At 35.0% G+C, this 22,413-nt stretch overlaps 1 protein-coding gene across 1 annotated transcript in view; it reads left to right on the top strand.

Moving 5' to 3' along the window:
* The window catches only part of tweek (transmembrane protein KIAA1109 homolog tweek), a 120,856-nt gene that overhangs the window by 95,667 nt on the left and 2,776 nt on the right, over nucleotides 1–22,413 (top strand). Inside the window, exons 64-77 of the mRNA XM_071597546.1 lie at nucleotides 678–850; nucleotides 1,271–1,468; nucleotides 3,527–3,815; nucleotides 4,486–4,655; nucleotides 5,256–5,544; nucleotides 6,952–7,109; nucleotides 9,225–9,420; nucleotides 11,482–11,765; nucleotides 13,070–13,231; nucleotides 13,814–13,942; nucleotides 14,601–14,819; nucleotides 16,699–16,983; nucleotides 19,670–19,800; nucleotides 21,480–21,727. Of these exons, the coding sequence (XP_071453647.1) occupies nucleotides 678–850; nucleotides 1,271–1,468; nucleotides 3,527–3,815; nucleotides 4,486–4,655; nucleotides 5,256–5,544; nucleotides 6,952–7,109; nucleotides 9,225–9,420; nucleotides 11,482–11,765; nucleotides 13,070–13,231; nucleotides 13,814–13,942; nucleotides 14,601–14,819; nucleotides 16,699–16,983; nucleotides 19,670–19,800; nucleotides 21,480–21,727 (2,931 nt within the window). The remainder of the gene's footprint in view (nucleotides 1–677; nucleotides 851–1,270; nucleotides 1,469–3,526; nucleotides 3,816–4,485; nucleotides 4,656–5,255; nucleotides 5,545–6,951; nucleotides 7,110–9,224; nucleotides 9,421–11,481; nucleotides 11,766–13,069; nucleotides 13,232–13,813; nucleotides 13,943–14,600; nucleotides 14,820–16,698; nucleotides 16,984–19,669; nucleotides 19,801–21,479; nucleotides 21,728–22,413) is intronic.

The raw sequence follows: 22,413 nt of genomic DNA on the forward strand, positions 1-22,413 counted from the left end.
TACAAGAATTTGCACTTCATCTCTGAGGTATATATGTTTCTACCATTACTAATCAAGCAATTCATGTAAATTGGTTATCCTAATTAGATGAGGGCCCTTCTGGAAGTCAACATTCAGTTAATATATTGATGAAAGTGAGGTATCCTGTTACTTTGGACAGCTATGATACTAGATGGACATAAAGACTGTTTTTTCAGGGGCATTGATTTTGAAGTAAAAATAAACATCATTACAAGTGACTGCTGAAAAAAACCTATTTTGAAAGGATTTTTTGTTGATATGAAATGCTAAATGACACTAAGAGCATTTAAATGTGAAGAAATTCTACCGAGTTTTGCCAAATATAGTTAGCTTTAGGACTTATTGTCTTTGGAGTTATGGTTTCTTTTATCTGAGGTCATGAGTTTATAACAGAAGAAAATATATTTTCTTCACTATATATGAATATCAAGCAACTAATGAATATCAATTTATGAATTTATGTCCATTAAATGACCTTTGAAATACTGTTCCTGATTAATTAATTGAATGAACATTCACTTATCTGGCCAAAGGTTTGTTCCATGATGGACCAGATAAGGGAAAGTTACTGTAAGTAACATCTGGTAGGATTGTAACAGTAAATTGAAATGAAGATTTAAAAGATAACTATAAGGTCATGTTGCTATCTAATTAAGGGATCATGGTGAAATGGGGCCAACAAAACCCTCTCAGCCTGGACGACCATCCTTGGCAGAGTCGGGGGCTTTTCCATCAGCTTCTTCTGCCATTGGTGGATTGAGTGTCACCGGTTGTCTGGCTGACTTCTCAGTATACATATTCCACCCTTATGGAGGAGGGAAAAAGTCAGGTGAGACAGTTAGATCCAGGAGATAGTCATAATATTGTAATTTATCCTACCTTTATGTATCTACTTAAGCTCTAAATCAATAAATTTTGTTTAAATAAATTCAGAAAAAGAATAGACAAACTTGATGAAGCTCCAGGAAAAGTCTCTACACTAAAACAAAAGATTCAAGAGGGGGAAGGGATTACAAAATACAGTTTGCGAAAAAATGAGAATGATCTTTACACTTTTAAAACCAATGAAGTAGAAAGCATTTATATTTTTCCTTTTTGAAGGTTTTTCTCATATGCCAATAAGAAATCATATCAAAGCCTGGTGAGGTCTTACTTTTTGTGACTTTGCTCTATATATTCCAATCACTTCTGAGTATTGCATAAAATATTGTATGAATTACAAGTTAAACTCTTTTTTTGCTGTTCACAGGACTTAAGGAAGCCCAGTGGTCTCCGTTAGCAGACAGTGAGAGGAAAGACTCGTTGAGTGTGAATGTGGAGTTTGTTAAATTTCACCTGTCAAGGAGTAGAAAGCTGAATTTTGGGCAGCACCAACAATTTGAAAATATCAAAGGATTCAAAGGATCATTGCCCCCTGACAGGAGTCAAGCAGTTATACGTTTTTCAAGTAAGTGGTACCACACCATAAATAATTGATTCTAAGCTAACCTTTACTTTATTCAAGGGTACCCAAGAAAATAATGGAAACTCAAAAAATCTACAAAACATTCCCCTCTCTAATGTCATGTCATGCACAAGGTAGAGTAGGAGTTGAATCATCCATCTTATGGACTTAAGTGGAAGTCAGAGAGATAAGAGAAGGCATTGATGTCATGTAAGGTCTGCATCATTTTTGGCAGCCTTATCTGAGAAAAAGGGGGTGCATGGTAGCCAGGTTAAAATGGTAATCAGCTATCACCTTTTGTTCTGCAAATAGGTTTTTGGTCTACCAATTTGGAAGGTTTTATGATGTCCCATGGGTGATCAGCAGATGATGGCTGATTTCTTTTTGGTCATTTAAGTGTGTTTAGTGTCTGCTTCAAAGCCAAAATCAATTTTTGTGTGTATGGTCTGGTTGTGATCTTGAGGAAATCAACATAATTTCCTTATGGCTGTTGTTGCAATTATTTTTAAATACTCACGGTTGTAATCTGTTTCCTACCAGCAAAAAAATGGTCCTAAGTATAGGGTGAATAAACTTTCAGCCTGATAAATATTTTAGAGTGTGTATACTACAAAATTGATAGCAAAAACCTGTTTTTTCACCACTTCCTTTTAGCAAAGTGTGTGATAATCTAATTGTATTGCCAGCATCAGGATAAATGTCGGGCAAATCATCTCCCATACCTAGGAAATCACCATAATGGATGTGGATCCTGCCTATTAAAATCAAACACCTGCTAACATATGCAGGTGGATATATGTAGATATAGCAATGGAAACTTATAAAAAAGAACCTTGAAATTCACTCTGTAGGTCTCGAAAGTCAAGTAATTTTTTTGCAACTTAATGGTCTCCCTATAATAATTTTGTTTTTATAAGTCTTTCAACAACCATTTGTGACCCCCAAAATGCATATCTACTACTACCAATAAATGAAAAGCAAAGAAAACAAGTAAGTTTATGGCATATGAAGACATTATCAGTCAAGTAGCAAATTACTCATATCCACTGCAAATCATTTTAGCATCAGCATCATTTGAATACATTAGAATATTTCAAAGGCAACATGCAGTTGGGTGATAAACATAGCAACTATAGTTTGATGCATGCAGTGGAATAAATTTCATGCAATAGTATTCTTTAGTTTGAAGATTATGACAGCAATTTGTTAGACTTTTTCTTCAAATAAACTCCACAATCACGGTCATATACCTATGGAAGATTTTTCCGGTCACCTCTAACAAATTTGGAAACCAAAGACATTTAAATGACTTAGTGAAATCCTTTGATTAAAATTGTTACTTGTAAACAAATGGAAATGCAATGCTTAGTAATAAAATTTCAGTCCATGATATCAACCAGGCTTTTAAGGAAATGGCCTTTTTGAATCCACTTGAAAATAAATGTTCAGTTTTCTCCTAATGAAAACTCTTCTTTCTCTATTTTTTAGGTTACCTAATACTTTCCAATATCCCAATCCAATATTTCTAGATGTACAGGGTGCGTTCTGAAATTAATGCAATTGAATTTCCCGCTCCACTCCTATTGGTTTGAGTGAAATTAAACTTCGTGGACACCAAGTTTTGCGACAAAACTGGTCTCAGTGCTCTCCAAGCTGTGGAAGTGACAGTATGTCATTTATTGTGCAGGAAACTGTACCTTTCCTGAAGGCAACTACTCTATTGGCCCATGCCATAGTGATTCTAGAAACCCTTGTCTGTATGCTGTATGCTTGGTACATAGCTTGGAAAAATGAAAGGATATTTCAAAGTGTTTCAGAATAATATCTTATGTGGTCTGCTATAACACATTATGCCAAAAGCCAAACTCCTTCACCAATTCAGTCCAAAAATTTGGGAACTGGCAGGTACTCAGTGAAAAAGGATTCAAGAAAAATTATTTTGGTACTGTCTTATGAAGATACAATCAAATAGTACTCTGTTTATTGTTATAATTTGTTGTTCCCAGTGCATAGATAACTCTGACATTTGAACCAGTATTTGATTTACACTTAATTTTTCAGCAATCGTTGATATTGGATCAGCCTCATTCAAGTATGACATGCGGCGTCTGACAGAGATACTGGCATTTCCCAAGGCATGGTATCGCCGAAGTATTGTCCGCCGGCTCTTCCTTGGTGACTTGAGCATGGGAGCGGCATTCAGCGAGGGTGAGGAGGAGGCTGATGGAGCAGAGGTTGCTGAGGAGGAAGACTCAACTTCTCCATCCAGCTCCGAAAATAAAGATGGGTTGGGTGTTCCCTATCAGTCTCAGATTGGGCAAGCTAGATCTTTTGGAGGCCACGAATCTAGGTGAGTTTTATCATGGACCTCAAAATATGTGTGTATTAACATCGTGTCCATGTGTAAGTCATTACTCTCAAAGATGAGCTAATTGCATGTCGAAAATATAGTGAAACATCTTGACTTAATTGCCAAGTCTAATGAATAAAACTTCATCTGGTCAAACATAACACCTCCACAAAAATCTCTGATAGATAAAAAATCTTGGTTTAATAAAATTCAACTTAAATATTTTAAGTATGCAATAAGATCCAACAGAGCACCATTTAAATATTTTGTTTGAATTATGATTTTTATTTTTAACCAAAGGTGTGAAAGGGATGCATATTAGTCTTAATGAACAAGGTGAAGGATAATGTGAGGAATAATAAAACATTTTTTATATATTTTGACTTCTTTACTTTGAGTCTACTACATGTAAGAAATGATATTTGTTTTGAATTTCACTTTACCAGATTTTATTAAAGTCAAGGCTAGATTTATAAAGTATACTCATTCACTAAATGTTATATTCGTGAAACATATATAAAGAATTTACATATTTACATAACCTGTAATTCATCCTTTCCCTGAGACTAATTTTTATTTTACAGAGATTAATTGGGAAGACAGAGAAAATTTTTCTTTTGATGTGACAAAGCTTCTACATATTTAAATGTCTCATATTTTTATATTTCAGTAACTACACAGATGATACAATGCTACGCCATTCAGTGCCCTTGGACAGATCATCCTCAGTGCTGGCTGGAACCAGAGATAGGCTGAGACTTAGTTTGGAAAGTGATGCTCCTTCAACCTCTGTGAGCAGGAACAGTTCAACTTCATCTGCTCCATCACAAAGAGTTGCTGGTAATGGGTGCCACTCTGTATTATTTGATGTTGAGATAGGTTTGTCCTTCGTAAGATGTTCAGATTATTTAATTTAGGAATATATTTGGGATAACAATTTCAGCTTCATAATGCCTTGAGCTTATTTCCTAGAATTATAATGTTCCTTCATCTCATGATTAGTATTAGAAATAATTTTGCCACTCTTTACTAATGTGTATGATTAGTTTAAAACAATTTTTATATCTAATGTTCACTAAATTATATAGATTCTGTCATCAATTTGTGGAAATAATTGATATTAGGAGTATATAACTTTGCATCCACTTCCAAACATTTTTTTATTTAAGACAACCAGTTTCAGCATTGCAATTTTATCATCTCATGTCCTCATGTAACATTATGAGTTGGAACTGGTTTTGCTAGATAAAAAGTGTGGAAATGGATGCGAAGCTATTGATTCCTAATATTTTATCTTTAACTTTTCTCGCAGATATTCAAATTTAAAAAATAAAAATGTTGAAGATTACCTTTTCTTCCGTTGGTTATCAAATGGCACTATTTTCCTAGCCTCATATCATGAGAGTGGATCACTTATGACTGCAAACATTTATACTGCAGTGAGGAGCTCATGGAGTGCAGCAGATTACAAACAAGGTCGAGGCACCGGCAGCAGTGCATCCAGTCCACCAGTGCATCAACGTACACTGGGTCTACTGCCAGGGCGTCAACGGCGAGTAGGCGTAGGTGAATTCCGAGATGGCATTGATGGAGGCAGCGAGTCTAAAGGAGAAGCCTCCAACACATCAGCCACTTCACCAGCAGCTTGGGAGACACTTGTGCTGTTTGCTGTCAACTTCACCAAACTCAATGTTCACATGAACATGGGTAATGTCATGGGGAATGTCATGTGAGTGCAAAGTTTTTTCTATTCTTTTATCAATTAAAATGTGTATGTATATTGGACCATTTATGTTGATAATAATAATTAATTATATCGTCTTCGGGGATGTGGTAGTCCAAAGGAGAGCATTGGACTACTGACTGGAGGGCCTGGGTTCGATTCCCGGGCATCCCTCTCTGGGCACCATCAGCTTCACCTGAGCTGTGTGAATTTTTGGTTGCTAGGACTTCCTGAAAAATCATAGGCAGCACAGGGAAAGTATCTGGCGCCACTACTCTGATATATGAATTTCATATTCCATTGAGCTTAGTATTAGGTGAATTCTACTCTCACCTATTCACGAATGGCATAGTTTCAGGCGTAATATGGTGGAATTAAAGCTATAATGAACAAATAGTAACACTTTTCCCCTATATATCTAGTGGAAATGTGTTATTATTTGTTCATTAATATCACCTATCAAACCAACCTTAGGGTTGATAACTCTGTTTATGGTTTATTTATATTGTCATTAAGTAAAGATGCAGTGAATTGCCTTATGGCAAAAGTCAATACATTTATCAAATGAAGCAGTGCAGTTTACATTATAAAAATCAGACCAATCATATTGTGAGTTAAATTATCCAAGTAAACCAGTTTCTAATACTGCTGGGCAGCATATCAAATAGGAATGAATTTATTACAGCTAGTTATGTTTGCTAACAAAGACAAATGATTAGATACTTTGATGCCCATGCTTGATACAGCCTTAATTAATTAATTATTCATGCATAATATCTTGAAAAAAAATAAAAGTATGCCCAGAATAAACAGCTGTTGATCCCGTTTTAAATATTTTGAAATGTTCACTTTCCATGCTGATGTGTTTTTCTCACAATTCTTTTTATTTGTCTGCACAAAAGATTCTTTGATATAAAAATAAATGATGATGTCCATGTATACAACACCTGAACCTCCAAAATCTTTAGGATTGTCACTTATATTTTAGTCATTTTAGCAAGAACGCAATCTATATAGGTGTCAAACTCTTTAATTACCTTCTGAAGAAACTGAGGGAAATCTTTAATTTTCTAAAGTTTAAATGTAAACTACCCTAGTATCTTGTAAGCAATAAATTTTATTCCACTGATGAATCCATGTGTTTGTAATGTATGAATTTTTATTGTTCTAATTCCTATGTAGAGTATGCATGTGCATGTTTTATTCGCATGACCTCTTCTATAGGGGTAAACCAATGTCCTGGAACCAGTAAAAATATTATTATTATCATATATCAATGTATAATTATACATGCATGTGAATTTTGACACTTTTGTGCTATTGATATTGGACACTGTTATGACTCTTCAATTATGGGCCAAAATATGAACGACGGTTGAATAATACTATTTTCTCTCTCTCTCTGTTTGATAGGTGGTTGACCAAAGACTTTCACTCGGAGGGGCGCCTTTCAATTGGTAGTAATGGACATAAAAATGTCTTCATAGGAATGGGATTGGGTGGATCTAGCTTGGATGCCAAAGGTGGTATTGTTGGTGGAACAATAGAATTGAGCAGGATCGACACATTTGGTTAGTATGCTTTCTAGTATCTTGGTGCTGTTAGTGAGCCTTGAATTATTGGGTGCAAAAGTCTCTGGATGAATTAAGTGGTGCCACTCTTGCGGTACAAGCATACCTTACTGTACTATGTGGCTTGTCACCTCTTGATTATATATTTAATTGAGCTGTTATTAAATAAGTGATAATTTTGCATATATCCTCATGGTAAAATGTTTATTGCATTCCTTGAAAATTGCTAAACGTTGATGTGAATTTTGATGCACAACAAAGCACTGATAATCTGATGTCCATTGTCTAATGTGTGGATTATGCATTGGTCCCTGCAAGAGACCTCCCCTCATCTCCTGTCCACTTCCATACTTTAGTAATTTCCTCAACTTATAATGGTGCAGTTACATTGTAATGAATCCTCTAAGAATTGTTCGCAATAAGGAAAACTCAAATGAACCACTGTGTATATTTCTTTTACAAATGATCTTGTTTTCTTCAGAAATTAAAAAAAATGGTTCAACACCTATATTAGCAGTAAAAATTATATAGTAAACTTTGATTTAATGACCATTATGTAATTATGATATTGTGTATGAAGGCATAAATAGAAGCCATCTGTGCTGATTATTCAGGAGTAGGGAAGATTGCTGACCTTGATTTGATAGCTCAGCCAAACTAATTTGGTCTTGGATGCAATTAGTTAGAATTTTTTCTTTCAATTGATGTATTAATAAATTTTTTTGCTATGAGCACAATTATGTATAATTTTTAACGCTAGCCCTCCCAACTTAGGCTTAAAAGTAAGGAAACTGAATCAGCATGAATTTTGCATTTGCATGCATAAAAATCTTCACTATTGATATTTATGTGTAATTATAAGTATGGGAGCTGTGGGAAACCAACTAGCAGTAATTTTAAGGATATTTTTTTGTGGAATGTTGAATGGAATGAACAACTGGGCTAAGGATATAATGAAGAAAAACTTTATACACAATTTGCTGAAGGGTCTTGCAAAGCATATAAAATGTGTCTCTGAAATATAGTATGGCTATTACAGCCCAGAACTTATAGATTTCTGATTATGCATTATTTTCATTTATCTGTCTTTACCTTTCCTTCAATTACCATGACTGATTTATGTTCAACTGTGATTTTTTCCTTACCTCTTAGGGGATCAATAATAGTATAAAAACTATAACAGGGAAAATTTTGCTCATAATAAATGTATTTACTCAGTTTTTAGCTCAAGGAAACCCTTTTTGCTCATTTCCAATTAGATTTTTACTTTGTGGTTTGTGAGATGAGCTATGGTAAATCTGGGGCAAAAATGTCATAATGTAAGGTTCAGAGGTAAGAGGCCAAAGAGGCTTGGCACTGACCAAGACCATGCTAGGGTTTCAAATGATATCTTATTTATACAAATATTTGACTTGTACTTATTTGGATTTAGCCAATTAACATACCCAAGGACTGAAGACTTACCACTTTGATTTGCATGAATGAGACCATTCTCCTTGCAGTGTGTACAAGTATAATGTTGCCTGAAGGAATAATGTTAAGAAAAGACTGACAACTCCAATCCTCTGTCTATCTTTCTAAGCTTCCATCAGTGGTTTCCATCACCTTGACAACTCAACATATGCGTTGGAGTCAACTGCATTTTTTTTCTTTGCCAAAAATGCTGTCAAGTGTGCAAAACTGGTCAGCTATGCCAATCTTCAGAACTCTTTCACCATATTGCTTATTTGTTTATTTACTGAACTGGTGACATTGTTAATTATCCTTTGACATAATTAATTCTATAAAGTTGTTAATTACTATCTAAAATAATTTATTTTTATAATGAAATTTTAAAAGTTTGATTTTGCAAGTGATTATTCTATAACCTGTAAATTACACCTGCGAGCAAAAATGTACCGAAAACATAGCTGGAGGTTTTATTGCAAGTCACACAACACTTCACAATTAAAATGTTTATTATTGAACACCTTAATAAGAAGGTACACTTTTCAGAATTCATTCATCATTTTTCCATGTTGTGGGTCTCTCTCACCAATAAGAATACTTATAATTGAAGTGTCTTTCAGGGGATGTATCCAAAATTGAAAAAGTTGTTCCATTTATTCATTTCAGTGCACATAAGGGAGGATCCAGGGATAGAACCAGACCACACTGTAGGTTTGAAGCTATTTGCAGTGGAATTGCGGCTTGATTACATGGGAACAGGAGTGTTGATGTCACGAGTAAGTTCTCTTGATGTTTCATTGCGTGATGAGTGGAAGATTCACCATGGACGCCGTCCTTCAGATGCCTTTGTTCCCACCAAAAGGTAAGCATTTCCGAATTGTAATGCATCATATAGTTCTTACACTTAAAAAAATGCCTGCTAAATGAATGGTGACTGCCCCGTACTCACCATTTTTGGTTTAATACAATGACCCCTACTAACCGTTATTCATTGGATGCTAAAATACTAATTTGTTTGATCCAAGATTTTGTTTTGCAGATCACGCATAATCATTGCACCTGTTATTCAATCTCATTTGCATCAGATTAATACAATGACAAGCCCTGGTATGCATGGCATAGCATGGTACGCATTGGTTTTCCTCACAGGCCTGTGTTATGGGTCCCAATAATAATATTATGCCAAGCAGTCTTTGGCCAGTGCACAACACAGCTATTTCAAGTGACTAAAACTCGATGAAGGAGCCTGAGTTATGCAAAGATAACAGGATCATTTTAAAATCAACTCAGTCTACTTTCAAATAATAATAGTTGAATACCATAAGTGCAGGTCCTCATTGATATTTTTAGTCCTAAACTTCAAAAATATTTACATTTTTTTAAATGAGGTTCAATTACCTGTTTTAGTTTCATTAGGCAGCTTTCTCAAATTAATTTCAGCATTGCTGTTGACACAGTAGGGTAGGGTCGCGTGGGTAGAGGGTAGAGTTGTAGGGTCATCTCCCTTTTAGTTGACTCCAACTCTTTCATCATATTTCCCTTGGATTCTCACCATCCCCCTTATTTTCTTCACCATGTGTCTATTGCTATGATTTATTAGCTATGTAATTTACACAGTGAAATAAGTTAAAAATAATGAGTGTGATATTTTATCTGAAATGTAGTCATGATCTCAGCCAACATGTCAGTGTTTCCATCTAGTGGTAAAAGGTTGGGCTCAAAGAACTAAATTACCTTGGGGGGCCCATTTGATATACTTTTTACCAAAATAGGGATGTGCTTTAATTGTATTACTTGGAGTGGATTCTTCCTTGTCTTCATTAGCTACAATGAACAAATATATCTTAATATATAGGAATTTCATGGCATAAAAATCATTTTTGTATGAATAATTCGAACCCAGATCTTTCAAATTTTTGGCTGAGTGCTTTAATTAATTAAGCTACCAAGGCTTACTCTTTCACTTTGTGTTTCCTGAGACTTAAAAGGAAGATGATGTTATGATGAAATGCCTTACATACAAGTAATGTCTCATGTAATCACTGGGTGAAAGACTCTCTGACAATACAAGGCAATAAAGCCAATACTGAAGCACAGAGGTGCTTTCCTGTGACAAATTCAGAGAAGTACAGGAGATTCTGTGACAGTTACTTTAATGGAGCCATGCTCTAATGTGCAATAAATACAGGAATTTCATTCTGTAAAAATCATTCACCCTTACTTGGATTCTCAAACTCAGATCCCTCAATTTCCATAGTGTACGAGTATTGTTATATGTTAATGAGTAATAGAAAAGAATATGCTTGCTATAAACTGTCTGTTTAACAGCCTGTTATTATACTGTAGATGAGATTTGATAAATTCCATATCCAGCTTATTGTTTTTATTACATTTTTTCATTATTATTATTCATCTTAATATTTAATATTCATGATTTCCCAATAAACCAAGGAAACACAGTTTTCCATTAGTCAAACATTTAATTCATACAGTTCATACATTTAATTCATCAATGCCATACATTCTGATCATAGATCAATGCAATTAGCACCATTTGTTCAATTATGTTAATGCTTTCAAATTCAATAATGATATCAAAACAGAAGTATCAAATTATAAAAATGTATCAAAAGTTCCTTTAATGCAAAGTAGGAGCAGGATTATTTTTCCTTTGTGGCTCATCGATTCTTAAGAGAGTATGATAATTTAGTGGTTTTCAGATAAGCCAAAGATGGCTCTGAGCTTAAATGCTAGGATTCTCCCTCCTTTCACGATTAAAATCCAGTTGTTCTGGAAAGCATTTCATATGATGGTGTGTTTTGACTATTTTATGAAAATTAAATTTCATCTACATTCTTTATCTATAAAATCTGACCTGTTTACACTAATCAGGGTGCCTGTAATATATTAATTTCCATTCCAGGCCAGCCATGATATTCATGCATGGTGATTTAGGCTGGGATCAGTTGCAGTTGATGATTTCAAAATCCACCACAGCCGATCTCCTGAAAATGTTTTATAAGTTGGAGGAATTCTTCTCCCAGCAGTTCAAGAGCTCCAAGCGAGTATTCTCAAGTCTTCAACCCTGGCCTCAGCAGAGGCCAAGCTTTAAGAAAAAGGCACCACTGAAGAGGAAGGTTACTTCCTCCAACATTACTGGTGGTCCAGCTGTCCCTGGAATACCAAGTGCTGCAACTGCTACGGATGGTAAGTTTGGTATAACTCATTAGAGGAATATTACTCACTGAATTTAGCTTCCCCAGCTAGCCTTGTCTTTCTCTTCTTATATTTCCGGATAGTTCTCATGCTCCGGCAGTCCTTGAGTTACCGATGAGAATCATTCCCAAGAATATCTTTAGGTTAGAAATACATTTAACTTGCATTCTTAAAGAACTGTACATACATTTAAACCTTGTCTTTAAAAACATTTGTTACTTTGAAATATCATGCAGTTTGAAGTGAAAGCTGTCCCTGACCTTTGTTCTAAAGTATCTTTTGGTAACTTTTTGATAGCATCCAGGGTAAGTGTAATTAATTTTCAAAACTTTTTAACTTCTCAACTGATATAATAGTTACAAGAATAGCTCCTATGGAAGAGTGAGAAGCAGATGAGTGGGTTAAAGGAATTTTAAAATATAGTATTGTTTATGCATGAGATTTTTAAAAACTGCACTACTAATCCATAAGCCACCAATTTGCCTTTCCCATTTGATTTTTTAAGCAAAGACACTCAAAAGCCCAAGCCCTAGGTGGGGGAAAATCTCCAACCTAAAATTTAGGATTACTAAGAAACTGTGGGAGGTGCTGCTGCAGTAACTTTTATCTTCTAAATTCCCATTCATGCAGTCATCCTCTAAATGCCCATTACAATTCAACAATTTCAAAGTGTAAAAATCATTCACCTTGACCTGGGTTCAAACCCTTGATGTTTTGCCGATCGATTTAGCCAGTTAAGCTACCAAGGCATTCTGTTACACTCCAAAATTTGGAAGGATCTGGGTTCAAATCATAGTCAAGGCAAATGATTTTTACTCTTTGAAATTGTAGCATTGTACTCAGGATGGAATTGGATCTGTGAGTTGTAAGGTGAGGGTATTTCCCTGCCACTGCCAAAGCTGGTATTTGATGAACATCATACATGATTAGAAATACTTGACCTTTATAATTGCACGGACAGGGTAAGAGTATCACTGTTGTATGATGTGAACTAATTTTAATAGCTAAAGAATGAGGATATTGCTAATATTTATAAGGTGTTCAAAGCAAACTAAGGAAATAATGGCTGCGCTGGTGAAGTTAGAGTAAATGTAGCCTTGTTTTTTCAGGCTGTGGTCAGTGTATACTGTAAAGCATTGATTTTCATTTGGGATACTCTAATGAGATTGGTTGAGCAAGGAAGAAAAATTTTCCCTCTGCAAGTGTTATGTAATTGATTGTATCTTTTCAGTTCCCTCATTGTTTTTACTTCGTGCTCTATATTCTCCTCACAATGCCTTTGCTTTTTGTTGCAGCTCCAGGTGTCTTAGGTGGTGCCGCTGGTTCCTTACAAGATGCACGCCATCACCGCCATTGGCAGAGAGTGTTAAGAGAAGTTGGTGGTCTTTGTCTCCCAACTCTTGCCCTGCCTCTGCCTCATTCTGGAACGGTGCTAGGCGGCACTATGGAGCTCCATGGTAGGGCATTTTTCTTATTCATGCATTTATTATTCACCCTGTAGTATCATCCGCGTTTTTTGACAATAATATTTTCAGAAAATAGGTTTCTGCTCCACCATTAAAGACAGTAGGATCACTTTAGTGGACTCGGAAAGTTAATGTGATACTCAGAAAAAGGTAGATTAAACAGATCAAAGCAAAGAATAAATGTAGGATGTAATTGCATGACTGAGTACACTCAAAAATTTGCATTTGACATTGATATGGAGGTGCCTGTATTCTAATCATAAGTGTGATCAAATTGAATTAAAGTTAATTCTAATTAATTTATTTGGAAGCATACTACTAAAGAGAGAGTAGCTCCAAAGTGGGTATTTGAAAAATCATTTATTTCCTTAAATTGGCATGACGTTTATGGATTATCTTAATTTAAGCCATTCTGATATGAACACCTCAAAATAACTAGTCATGTAGTGAATTAATTACCAGTACATGCCTCTTCTTCCTTATTTCAGCCTTGACCTTGGAATATGAAAGGTTTATATAAATTTTACGACAGAATAATGCCTGGGTTTAGCCTTTTATTTTTTTAAATTTCAGGGAACAACATTTCACTTGCCTGCTTCCATGGAATAAACTTCAAGTCGAAGTCATGGGCACTATTTAGCCTCAAAGAGCCATGCATTTCATTTGCAACTGAAGCTCAAGAGATTCCACCATCCCATGAAGGTAAGATCTTTTCCAGAAACCCTCCTACTTCATTCTTTCAACAAAGTCAGTCATTTTATCCTCATGCTCATAGATACATTCACCTTAAAGTGCACAGCTGCTCAAATTTTCAAAAATTTTCATTGAATATCCTCTACCCTCTAACTCTCACTAAATATCTCAAATCATATGCCACCTATTTATTTTTATGTATTAGAGTCGAATGTTTTGTAAAAAAAATGTGTCATTAATCCTTAAGAATATTATGAACAGTATGCTTACTGATAATAATGGACAAACCAAGGTGTACAGAGATTACTTGGTGTGGTTGATGCATCTAAATGGGAAATGGAAAGTCAATCTCCTTTTCAGCTAAGGAAGGAGAGTATAGCTGTGAAAGCACCACCTTTTCTAGCTTTGCCTCTTTTAAAGGCATCCCTTTTCCTGCTCCACAGCAAATTAAATATCTCACCACGCAAAAATGTTAGAAAAGATAGGCATCAAAACTTTGGCTTTTAACATCTGCTTGGGGATGCCAACAGTGTGCATCAAAGTGCATTTCTCAAAAGCTATTGTGAGTGAGATTTTTAAAAAATTTGTGGGTATCAATACATCAATATCATAATTATGCCGTTTTGAAGTAACTGTTACTGTTGTAACAAATTTTTGTCTTCTTTAGGTGAAAGTCATACCGAAACGCCTACATTATCGCAAGATGTTCATGTTGTCCAAACACTCACCTTCAGCCTCGGGATGACCATGGGCAATGAACAGCCACAAGCACAGCATCACAGCATGGCTACCGTGTGCCGGATGGGTCGAAACGTTCTGTTTCCACCTCAGTTCCGAACCTTGCAGGAATGGTTTCACTACGCTTTTGCAGGGAGTGAAATAGATGGTGAGTCCATCTCTCTATTATTTGCCTTTTCTCATGATTTTATTCTTAATCCTCAAATGAAATAAGGTGGAATATAGTGTTTTATTGAAACATATTTTAAAAGTTTGTTCATTATTTGAATTCTAGATTTTAATGTGAGGAACACTTCATAAAACTGGATGCTCTAACAATTAAATTATTACCTTCACTACTTTTGGTCTATAAGATTTGCACATTGTAAGACACACATTATGATTAACTGTACGGAAGCCATGAGAGGGCTCTTTAACTGAATTTAAATATGAAATTATTTGTTCATATGATGAAAGTGTAGCTCACAATCATCATCCTTGCAGTTCAAATTAATCCATACAAATTTTTCTTTGAAAATCAAAAAATCCTTGTATATACTATCAAAGCTTGATCAGCTTCTGTATAAAAATATATCTTCATCAATATGTTCAAAGTGATTGGATATATTTTCAAGTTCCTTCCATCCCATCTGATACATTAAAAAATTACAAGGATCACAAGGTTTGTCATTTTTCTACTTAGCAAATAAGTTACTCTATGATATTGTGGACCTTTCATTTAGCTTTGTTAATGAGTGTCTTTCTGTCATACTCCACATTGGAGCCAGGGTCTTCAATATTTTGCTTGAGCTGTTTCATTATTTCTTCACCCTAATTATTCTGATAAAGAAATAAATTTCCTGAGTCAATTAAGGGTGATATAAAAACATGAGGGCAACATTTTGATTCAGCTCTGCCCATGTAGGAATCTGATACCTTTATTGCAATAATTATTCATGGAAGCATGATATTAATTCATGGTCATTTTAGAATAAAGAGACTTAGTTGTATTATTTGCATCTTGCATTTTTGTTGGTCAAGTGAACACATTTTTAATAGTTAAAAAAAACAACTTTTATTAGTTTTTTGTTAGCCAATTGACGTATTGTTTATACATTTTAAAACAAGAACATGAAAAGGAACTTATAGTGCATATGAATGAAAATTTATAAAAAAATTTGATGTGGAAGCCCAAGAAAAATTGATTATCTGTAAAACTTTATAAATGATTCGACCATCATTGTACTGAAAATGAAATATGTAGTTTGAAGCATGTAAATAATATCATGATATCATGTGTAACTTCTCCTTCCACTACGTACTCAAAAGGTAATATACACTCAACATTTTGAAAATTGTTGAGTGATGCAGATATGTATGTATAATGTACACTATATATATATGTTAGTGCCAGTGGTAGAAACAGTATTGGCAATTGTATTTTTTGTCTCCATGGTAAAAGATGCATAACTGGTACATAGTTTATTAATTTTTAACATTATTTTTATAACGCCTGCTCAATAATGAAGTATCAAGTCACACTTAAAACTTAATGACTTTAAATATGTATAATGCATGCTCTAGTGTATAGTGTTATCTTTCCTCAATAATAAGTTATTGAATAAATAAATCGGGTATGTCATAGGCTCTAAAATCAGCACATAAGGCTATGGGTGTCATTATTTTTCTCTAAAACACCTAGTTTCCCCAGAAAGATGTGGTAACCAAAAACAAATTATGCACAATGAGTAAATCCAAGGGATTTACTACCACCTGGACTGGAGTCCTGGCCCAGTCAGAAACCAAGTTCTCTACCCACTAGACTATGGCACACAAGTGTGTGGAATTACAAAGTCAATAATTTCATTTCATTTCAATATGCCATGCAAATTCCATAAAGTTACGCTGGAGGTAACAAATACCCATAGGAATTCCAAAAGCGGTTGAACTCCTCTGTGTGGGTTTATTCCTATTTAGGGTGGATAAATGTTTGAATAAGACAGCTTTTCTCATGCATTTGCTGATGTTCAAAAATCCCTTTTATACAGCGGTAGACAGGTTTCCAAGCTTGGAGAGGGAGAAATATGAGGGGTCAACGGGGTCAGCTGGATCATCTGGCTCAGGGAGTGGTCCCTCGTTACATGGTCCATCAACCTCCTCCTCCCACTCCCCTCCTTCCCTAGGGGTGGCCACGTCGTCTTCTTCTGAGCGGAGGAGTGGCGTCAAGCTGCAGGACCCAAACCACACTCGGGAGGTCATCTTTGCCCTACCGTCTCTGCAGCTGCATCTAAAGACGGAACATCTGCAAACTGCCAGAACTCCAGATGTTGCCGGTAATTACATCTTTTTCTGACTGTGTAGATTTCATATTCTGGAATCTCACTTTTATTTTATTCAATATTCATTCCATAAACACATTCTGGAATATTTTAACATCTGGTACTTGCAATTAAATGATTGAAATACAGTTGCGGGTTTCTCTTCCTCTAAACTGTCTTTCACACTGTTGAAGAGCCTGCGCATTCTATTAGTTTGTTATGATTTGCTGTCAGAAATGAAAATTATTACTCTTATTAGGACCAATTATTTCAGAAAGATCAAAGAATAAAAGGAAGATTAAAAGTAGTTTGCAGTAGTAGCATCTGACACTAAATAAGACAGCTGGAAGAGCATGGAACGTCCATAAAGTTTTAGTTAGACATCACATTAGAAACAATAGTGAGGAAGACAGTGGAAACCACTGCAATTATCATACATTAACTCTGCTCTTTTGGTAGAAAAAGTAGTGTCTTCAATCCTATTAACTGTATGAGTGTCCAACCACTTCAACACCGCCACAGTAGGAGGTCTTCCTAATATCCTACCTAGGTCATAGGTCATTCATAAAATTATTGAAGCAACTGAAGTATTAGATGAAATATACATCAAGGAATAAAATGCAGGATGAAATGCATTTGGGAACAGGGATATTAAAGTTCCACTAGTTTTAATAGGAAGATAAAAGGAATATGAGGAATAAATAAAAGAATACTCATTTTGTACGTAGTTGAATGGAAAAATTGAGGAAGACTATGAAAGAGACACATTACTGAGAACAGAATTGTGTTCTTAGTAGTTTGCTTTTTTGATACTGCTTTTAGTTATGGACCTAGTTTAAAACAATCAATAGAATCAACAAGGTGTCCTCAAAGTTTTGTAAAAATCGTGGGTTGAAGATTTCAATCTAACTTAAGCATATTTTAAGGAATGCTTAAAAATCACTGCAGTTTCACAATTCACAATTTATTGACACTTGCCCATTGTGCAGCGTCATCAGGTGAGAAGTCAGTTCAAGGTTGTATTTTTATCTATACTATTCCAATAAGGTGGAAGTATATATTCAATGCAACCTTGTACCGACTTATCACTTAATGATGCTGTGCAACTGCGAAATAGTGGTCATGTGTTACTTAATTGTGAATTATGAAATAACAATTGTTTTTTTACCATCCCTTGTAATATGGAAAAATTTCTAATAGTTTAGCGTGAGACAGTGTCCTGTGAACTTTTGCATATTATCTGTGACATATACTCAACTGGTAAAAACTTGCTGACTGCCAGAATAACATTGTACTTACATAAAGAAGAAACCGTTTAATTCTAGAAACTTTCAAACTGTAAGCCTGACATTGCATGGATGGGAGATCTTAAGCAGGATCATCTATCGAAGAATGTGCACATTCTACTGATGGGAAAAGAAAGATGTTTATTGAAAAAACTATGAAGGGACAACCGTATCACTCAATATGAGGCTGGATGCCTTGATGAGATCATTTATTGAAAGAAGAGTTGATGGGAAGAATTGCTGTAGAAGATGCCGTATGAAATGCATGGAACATAATGGAAGACACGAAAGAGAAGACATAAAAAAAGAAGATATTTGTTAAGTGTAGAGTTGCATCAAGCCCTAATTATGTTTGGCAATTATTAATGATGAATTACATGAAACAAAATCTTCAATTTTCTGTCCAGAAACTTTCTTAACGATTAGTTAAGAATCATGTCATACATTATTAATCTTGTATTTTTAAACAATTTAAAATATAAGGCAATGCAAGTGAAGTTCTTATTGACAGAGCTTTTTTGTACTGTATTTGTGGAGATGATTGTAGACTTCCTTAATGGAAGTCACATTTTAGATTTATAAGGTTGTTGGGTGACATGGAATGTTTGCTAGAGATGACATACCTAATTTCTCGGCCCATAAGACTCCCATCTGGCTATCATTGGGGTATAAGACACTTAAACCATGACTTTTGGCAGAAAACTCAGAGATAGAAATACTGTCATTAATTTTATCGCTTCAATGAAAATTATTTTTGTTGAAACAATAATCCTGTTCTTCCTGTGATTTATTATCCAGTTCTCAACATGTTCCTCAAGCTTTGGACATTTAGGGTTATATGAACTTTAAGATTTTTTTACTCCGAGTTAATCATCATGGTGGAGATGTATAGAAGTATCATGGTAGAGATACGATGTACATATTAGCAAATGGGTGACATCCCTGGAATTTTGAGTTTTTTTAGGAAGTAATTTCAAGGAAATATGAAAACCCCATCATTTATTACTGGCTCAAAACTGATTTTATTGAAATTTGTAATGAAGAAAACCATTTTCTATGCCTAATGCAGGAAAAAACGTACAAAATACTATGTACCAGTATTTTTCCAATGAATCAGCTTGCTTATAATAGGTCAAAGTTTGCCGATAAGATGCAGACTGATTTTAGAACACATTTTGGAGCAAAAAAGTGTATATTATGGGCCAGGATGTACAGTAGATATAATTAATGCTCATGATCTTAGTTTCATGAGATTATTACTGTTTCCATATCAAATTCAGGATATCCATTTTTGTATCAGTGACTCATGTTTTGACTGAATCTTATGTTTTTGCATTTAAAAGTCTATCATTATTCTAATGTATATTAGTAGCAATAAACTTGCATAATTAGCCCATCATTTATTTAATTTTCAGATTTGAAACCTGTTGTGGAGTGCAGTTTCATCACTGAGTTTGAGGATCATATATTCGTGACTGTGGATGCAGAAGCATTTTTCTTTCTTCATGACCTTATCACCTCGTATGTGCGAGAAAAAGAAAGAGTGGTGAGTATTTTGTTGAGTTACTTGAGTAGTCTTTAAAATCATGTTTCAGTAGTAGTTTTAGGGGAGGCGACCATCATCTAAGGTCATTTGCGCCATTAGGGATGGATGGGAAAGGAAGGGTGAAGAGAAACCTGGCTTCGGCATTAGCCTACTCTTGTCGAAAGGCACCAAGGGGTCTGCAGTTTAACATCCCATCCGATGGACATTGTACTCACTCAAAGTGCTCTCCACAAAGCACCTCAAGTAGGGATTTGGATATCCCTGAAAATGATCTGTAGCCTCTGAGATTCAAACCTGGGCCCTCATGGTGGGAAGCCTGTACATTAGCCAACGCACTATCCCAATTTCCTCTTGTATCATTCAGCTTGTACAAAGCCATCAGACGAATTAGAATTTTAAACAACCGCATGGAATAACTATGTTTAAGAATTGAAGTGCTAACCTGGTTTTTGTATATTTTAACATGCGAATTATACACTTATTTTAATGGGAAGTTGGTTGAATTACATTGGAATCTTGATGTAATGAGAGCCCACTACCCGTACAAAATTACTCAATATATTAAGTTCTCATTGTTACCAAGGCAAATATATATTATTACTGATTAGCCAATTTAGGATAGGTATTATAACAGTCGCTGTGGCTATTTCACGTCAGAGGTAAAATGATATCAACCACGAAACTATGAATGACGATGGATCATACATTTTTTATAGCTTTATAGAATTGCCATAACATTTACTGTCATTTTCTAATACATGATTTGTACAATAACTTTTGGCAGTTGATCTTGGTAGCTAAACTTGTGAAATACTACAGACATGTTGACTAGAGGTTTGACATCTTACAATGGGCCAAGAATGTAATTTATTGATGCTGACTAAAATTTTCCACTGTTTCCTTATTTTTAACTTTAATTTTCAGTTTGTGGCTTCCACAAAAATGTCTTGTGTATGCTGGGTGGTAACATGGTGTATTTTACCATGCTGCATTTGTAATCATATTTCCAGCTCCAAATTACCCCATGAGTAATGGAGGATGAATCAATGCCTCAAGCTTAAGGCCAGCACTTAAATCCATTGTCTCATGTAAGCCAAGTGGGGTGGAGGTAAGGCCTTAACCTGGCACAAAGGCATTATCTAATGTTTTGTGATTTCTTTGCTTCTGAATCAATTCAATGTAATCCAATTTTGGCTGCGGAGAAGAGTTTCATGATAGAAAAAACTGAATCCACGACTCAGAGATGTATGAATCAATAGAAAGTTCTCTTACAAATTGAACCAGAGAATTGAAATGTACTCAGGTCCCACTTAACAAATCATTTCTGTCAATCTGTGGGCAAGATTGGTTTTCCTTTGAAAACTAGTTATAACATTCCTTGAGGTACATTATCTTCCACATAATGATTTCTACTCTTCAAGATGGAGAAGGGAGCAAACAAGGTTTCCTTCCTGTACTTCTCCTTCACTTTTTGCCTCATAAAACCTGAAATTTATTGGCTTAGCGTGTTGATAATTTAAATTTCTTTTGTGGTCTTCCTGTTTAAGTGAGTAAACATTTCCACCCCACAAAAAATGTCTCCTCCATGTTTTTTTGTCATTTTGGTTCCCTGGTATCTTTATATTTGTTTTTTGCCTCCATGTCTCTGCATTTACATGGCACTACTTGTTTATGCCCAGGTCCTGATGTCACACAACAACTCAGGTTTGCGATCTCATAGTCCTGACCCCGAGTCTAGGAGAAGGGGCGGGGGTGAAATAAATGCCTCTGCAGGTGGTGTTCCAGGTCATTCATCTTTTGACGCCTCTGGGTTGACTGTTGGTAGTGATGATGAAACCAAAAGGAAAGCTTTTGATCCTGCTGAAATGTTTCAAAAGGATTGGAGGACTTATGTATGCAAAACATGGCATTTGGAACCTACTGTAAGGTCAGTAAAATGGTTCTTTATTTACTTAATAGGTAAGAGGATTATGTATTATTTGTGAATAAATCTATACGAATGTAGTGCAAAAGTAGGTTTCAAAATAATTTGACCGTGGAAAATTTTTACATTGGCAATCAGCATTCCTAGAATTGCTTGCTCATGTCAGGCAAGATGAGTGTTTTTTTTGCATATGCATTTCTTATGTGTTTATTGTGCTTTAAATTGCTGTCTTATTGTATTTACCAGGATGGTGATATGTGACTGGACTTTTTCATACTGCCTTCTTAAAAAATCTGAAAGCTTATGGTATATTAAAAGGAGTACTTAAGTACTTTTGGCAAAGATGGAGTGTATTGAATGACTCCCATCAAAATAAAACAAAACTTCGTTATTTCAAAGTTCAAATGACAGAAAAAATTGGACTCTTAAATATCCAGATTTGAAATAAACAAACATAACTAAGCTTTCTTTCAATTCTGTGTTTTTATTGCAATATCAATCGAATTTTATCTATTAAAGTATGTTCTTGGAAAATTGATCTGACAAGTTTGTTCTTTAACTTTCTGACACTATGTTAAGAAGAAAGCATTTGTTTCTGTAAGTATTCAGTAAAAAAATATGAAAATGAATGCCTATTTATGGCCGTGAATCTGCAAACTGTCAGCTTACCCTGGCCTAACTAGTGTATT

Source organism: Hetaerina americana, unplaced genomic scaffold, assembly GCF_022747635.1.
Source record: "Hetaerina americana unplaced genomic scaffold, ioHetAmer1.1.p SCAF_9, whole genome shotgun sequence".
NCBI classification, from domain to species: Eukaryota; Metazoa; Arthropoda; class Insecta; order Odonata; family Calopterygidae; genus Hetaerina; species Hetaerina americana.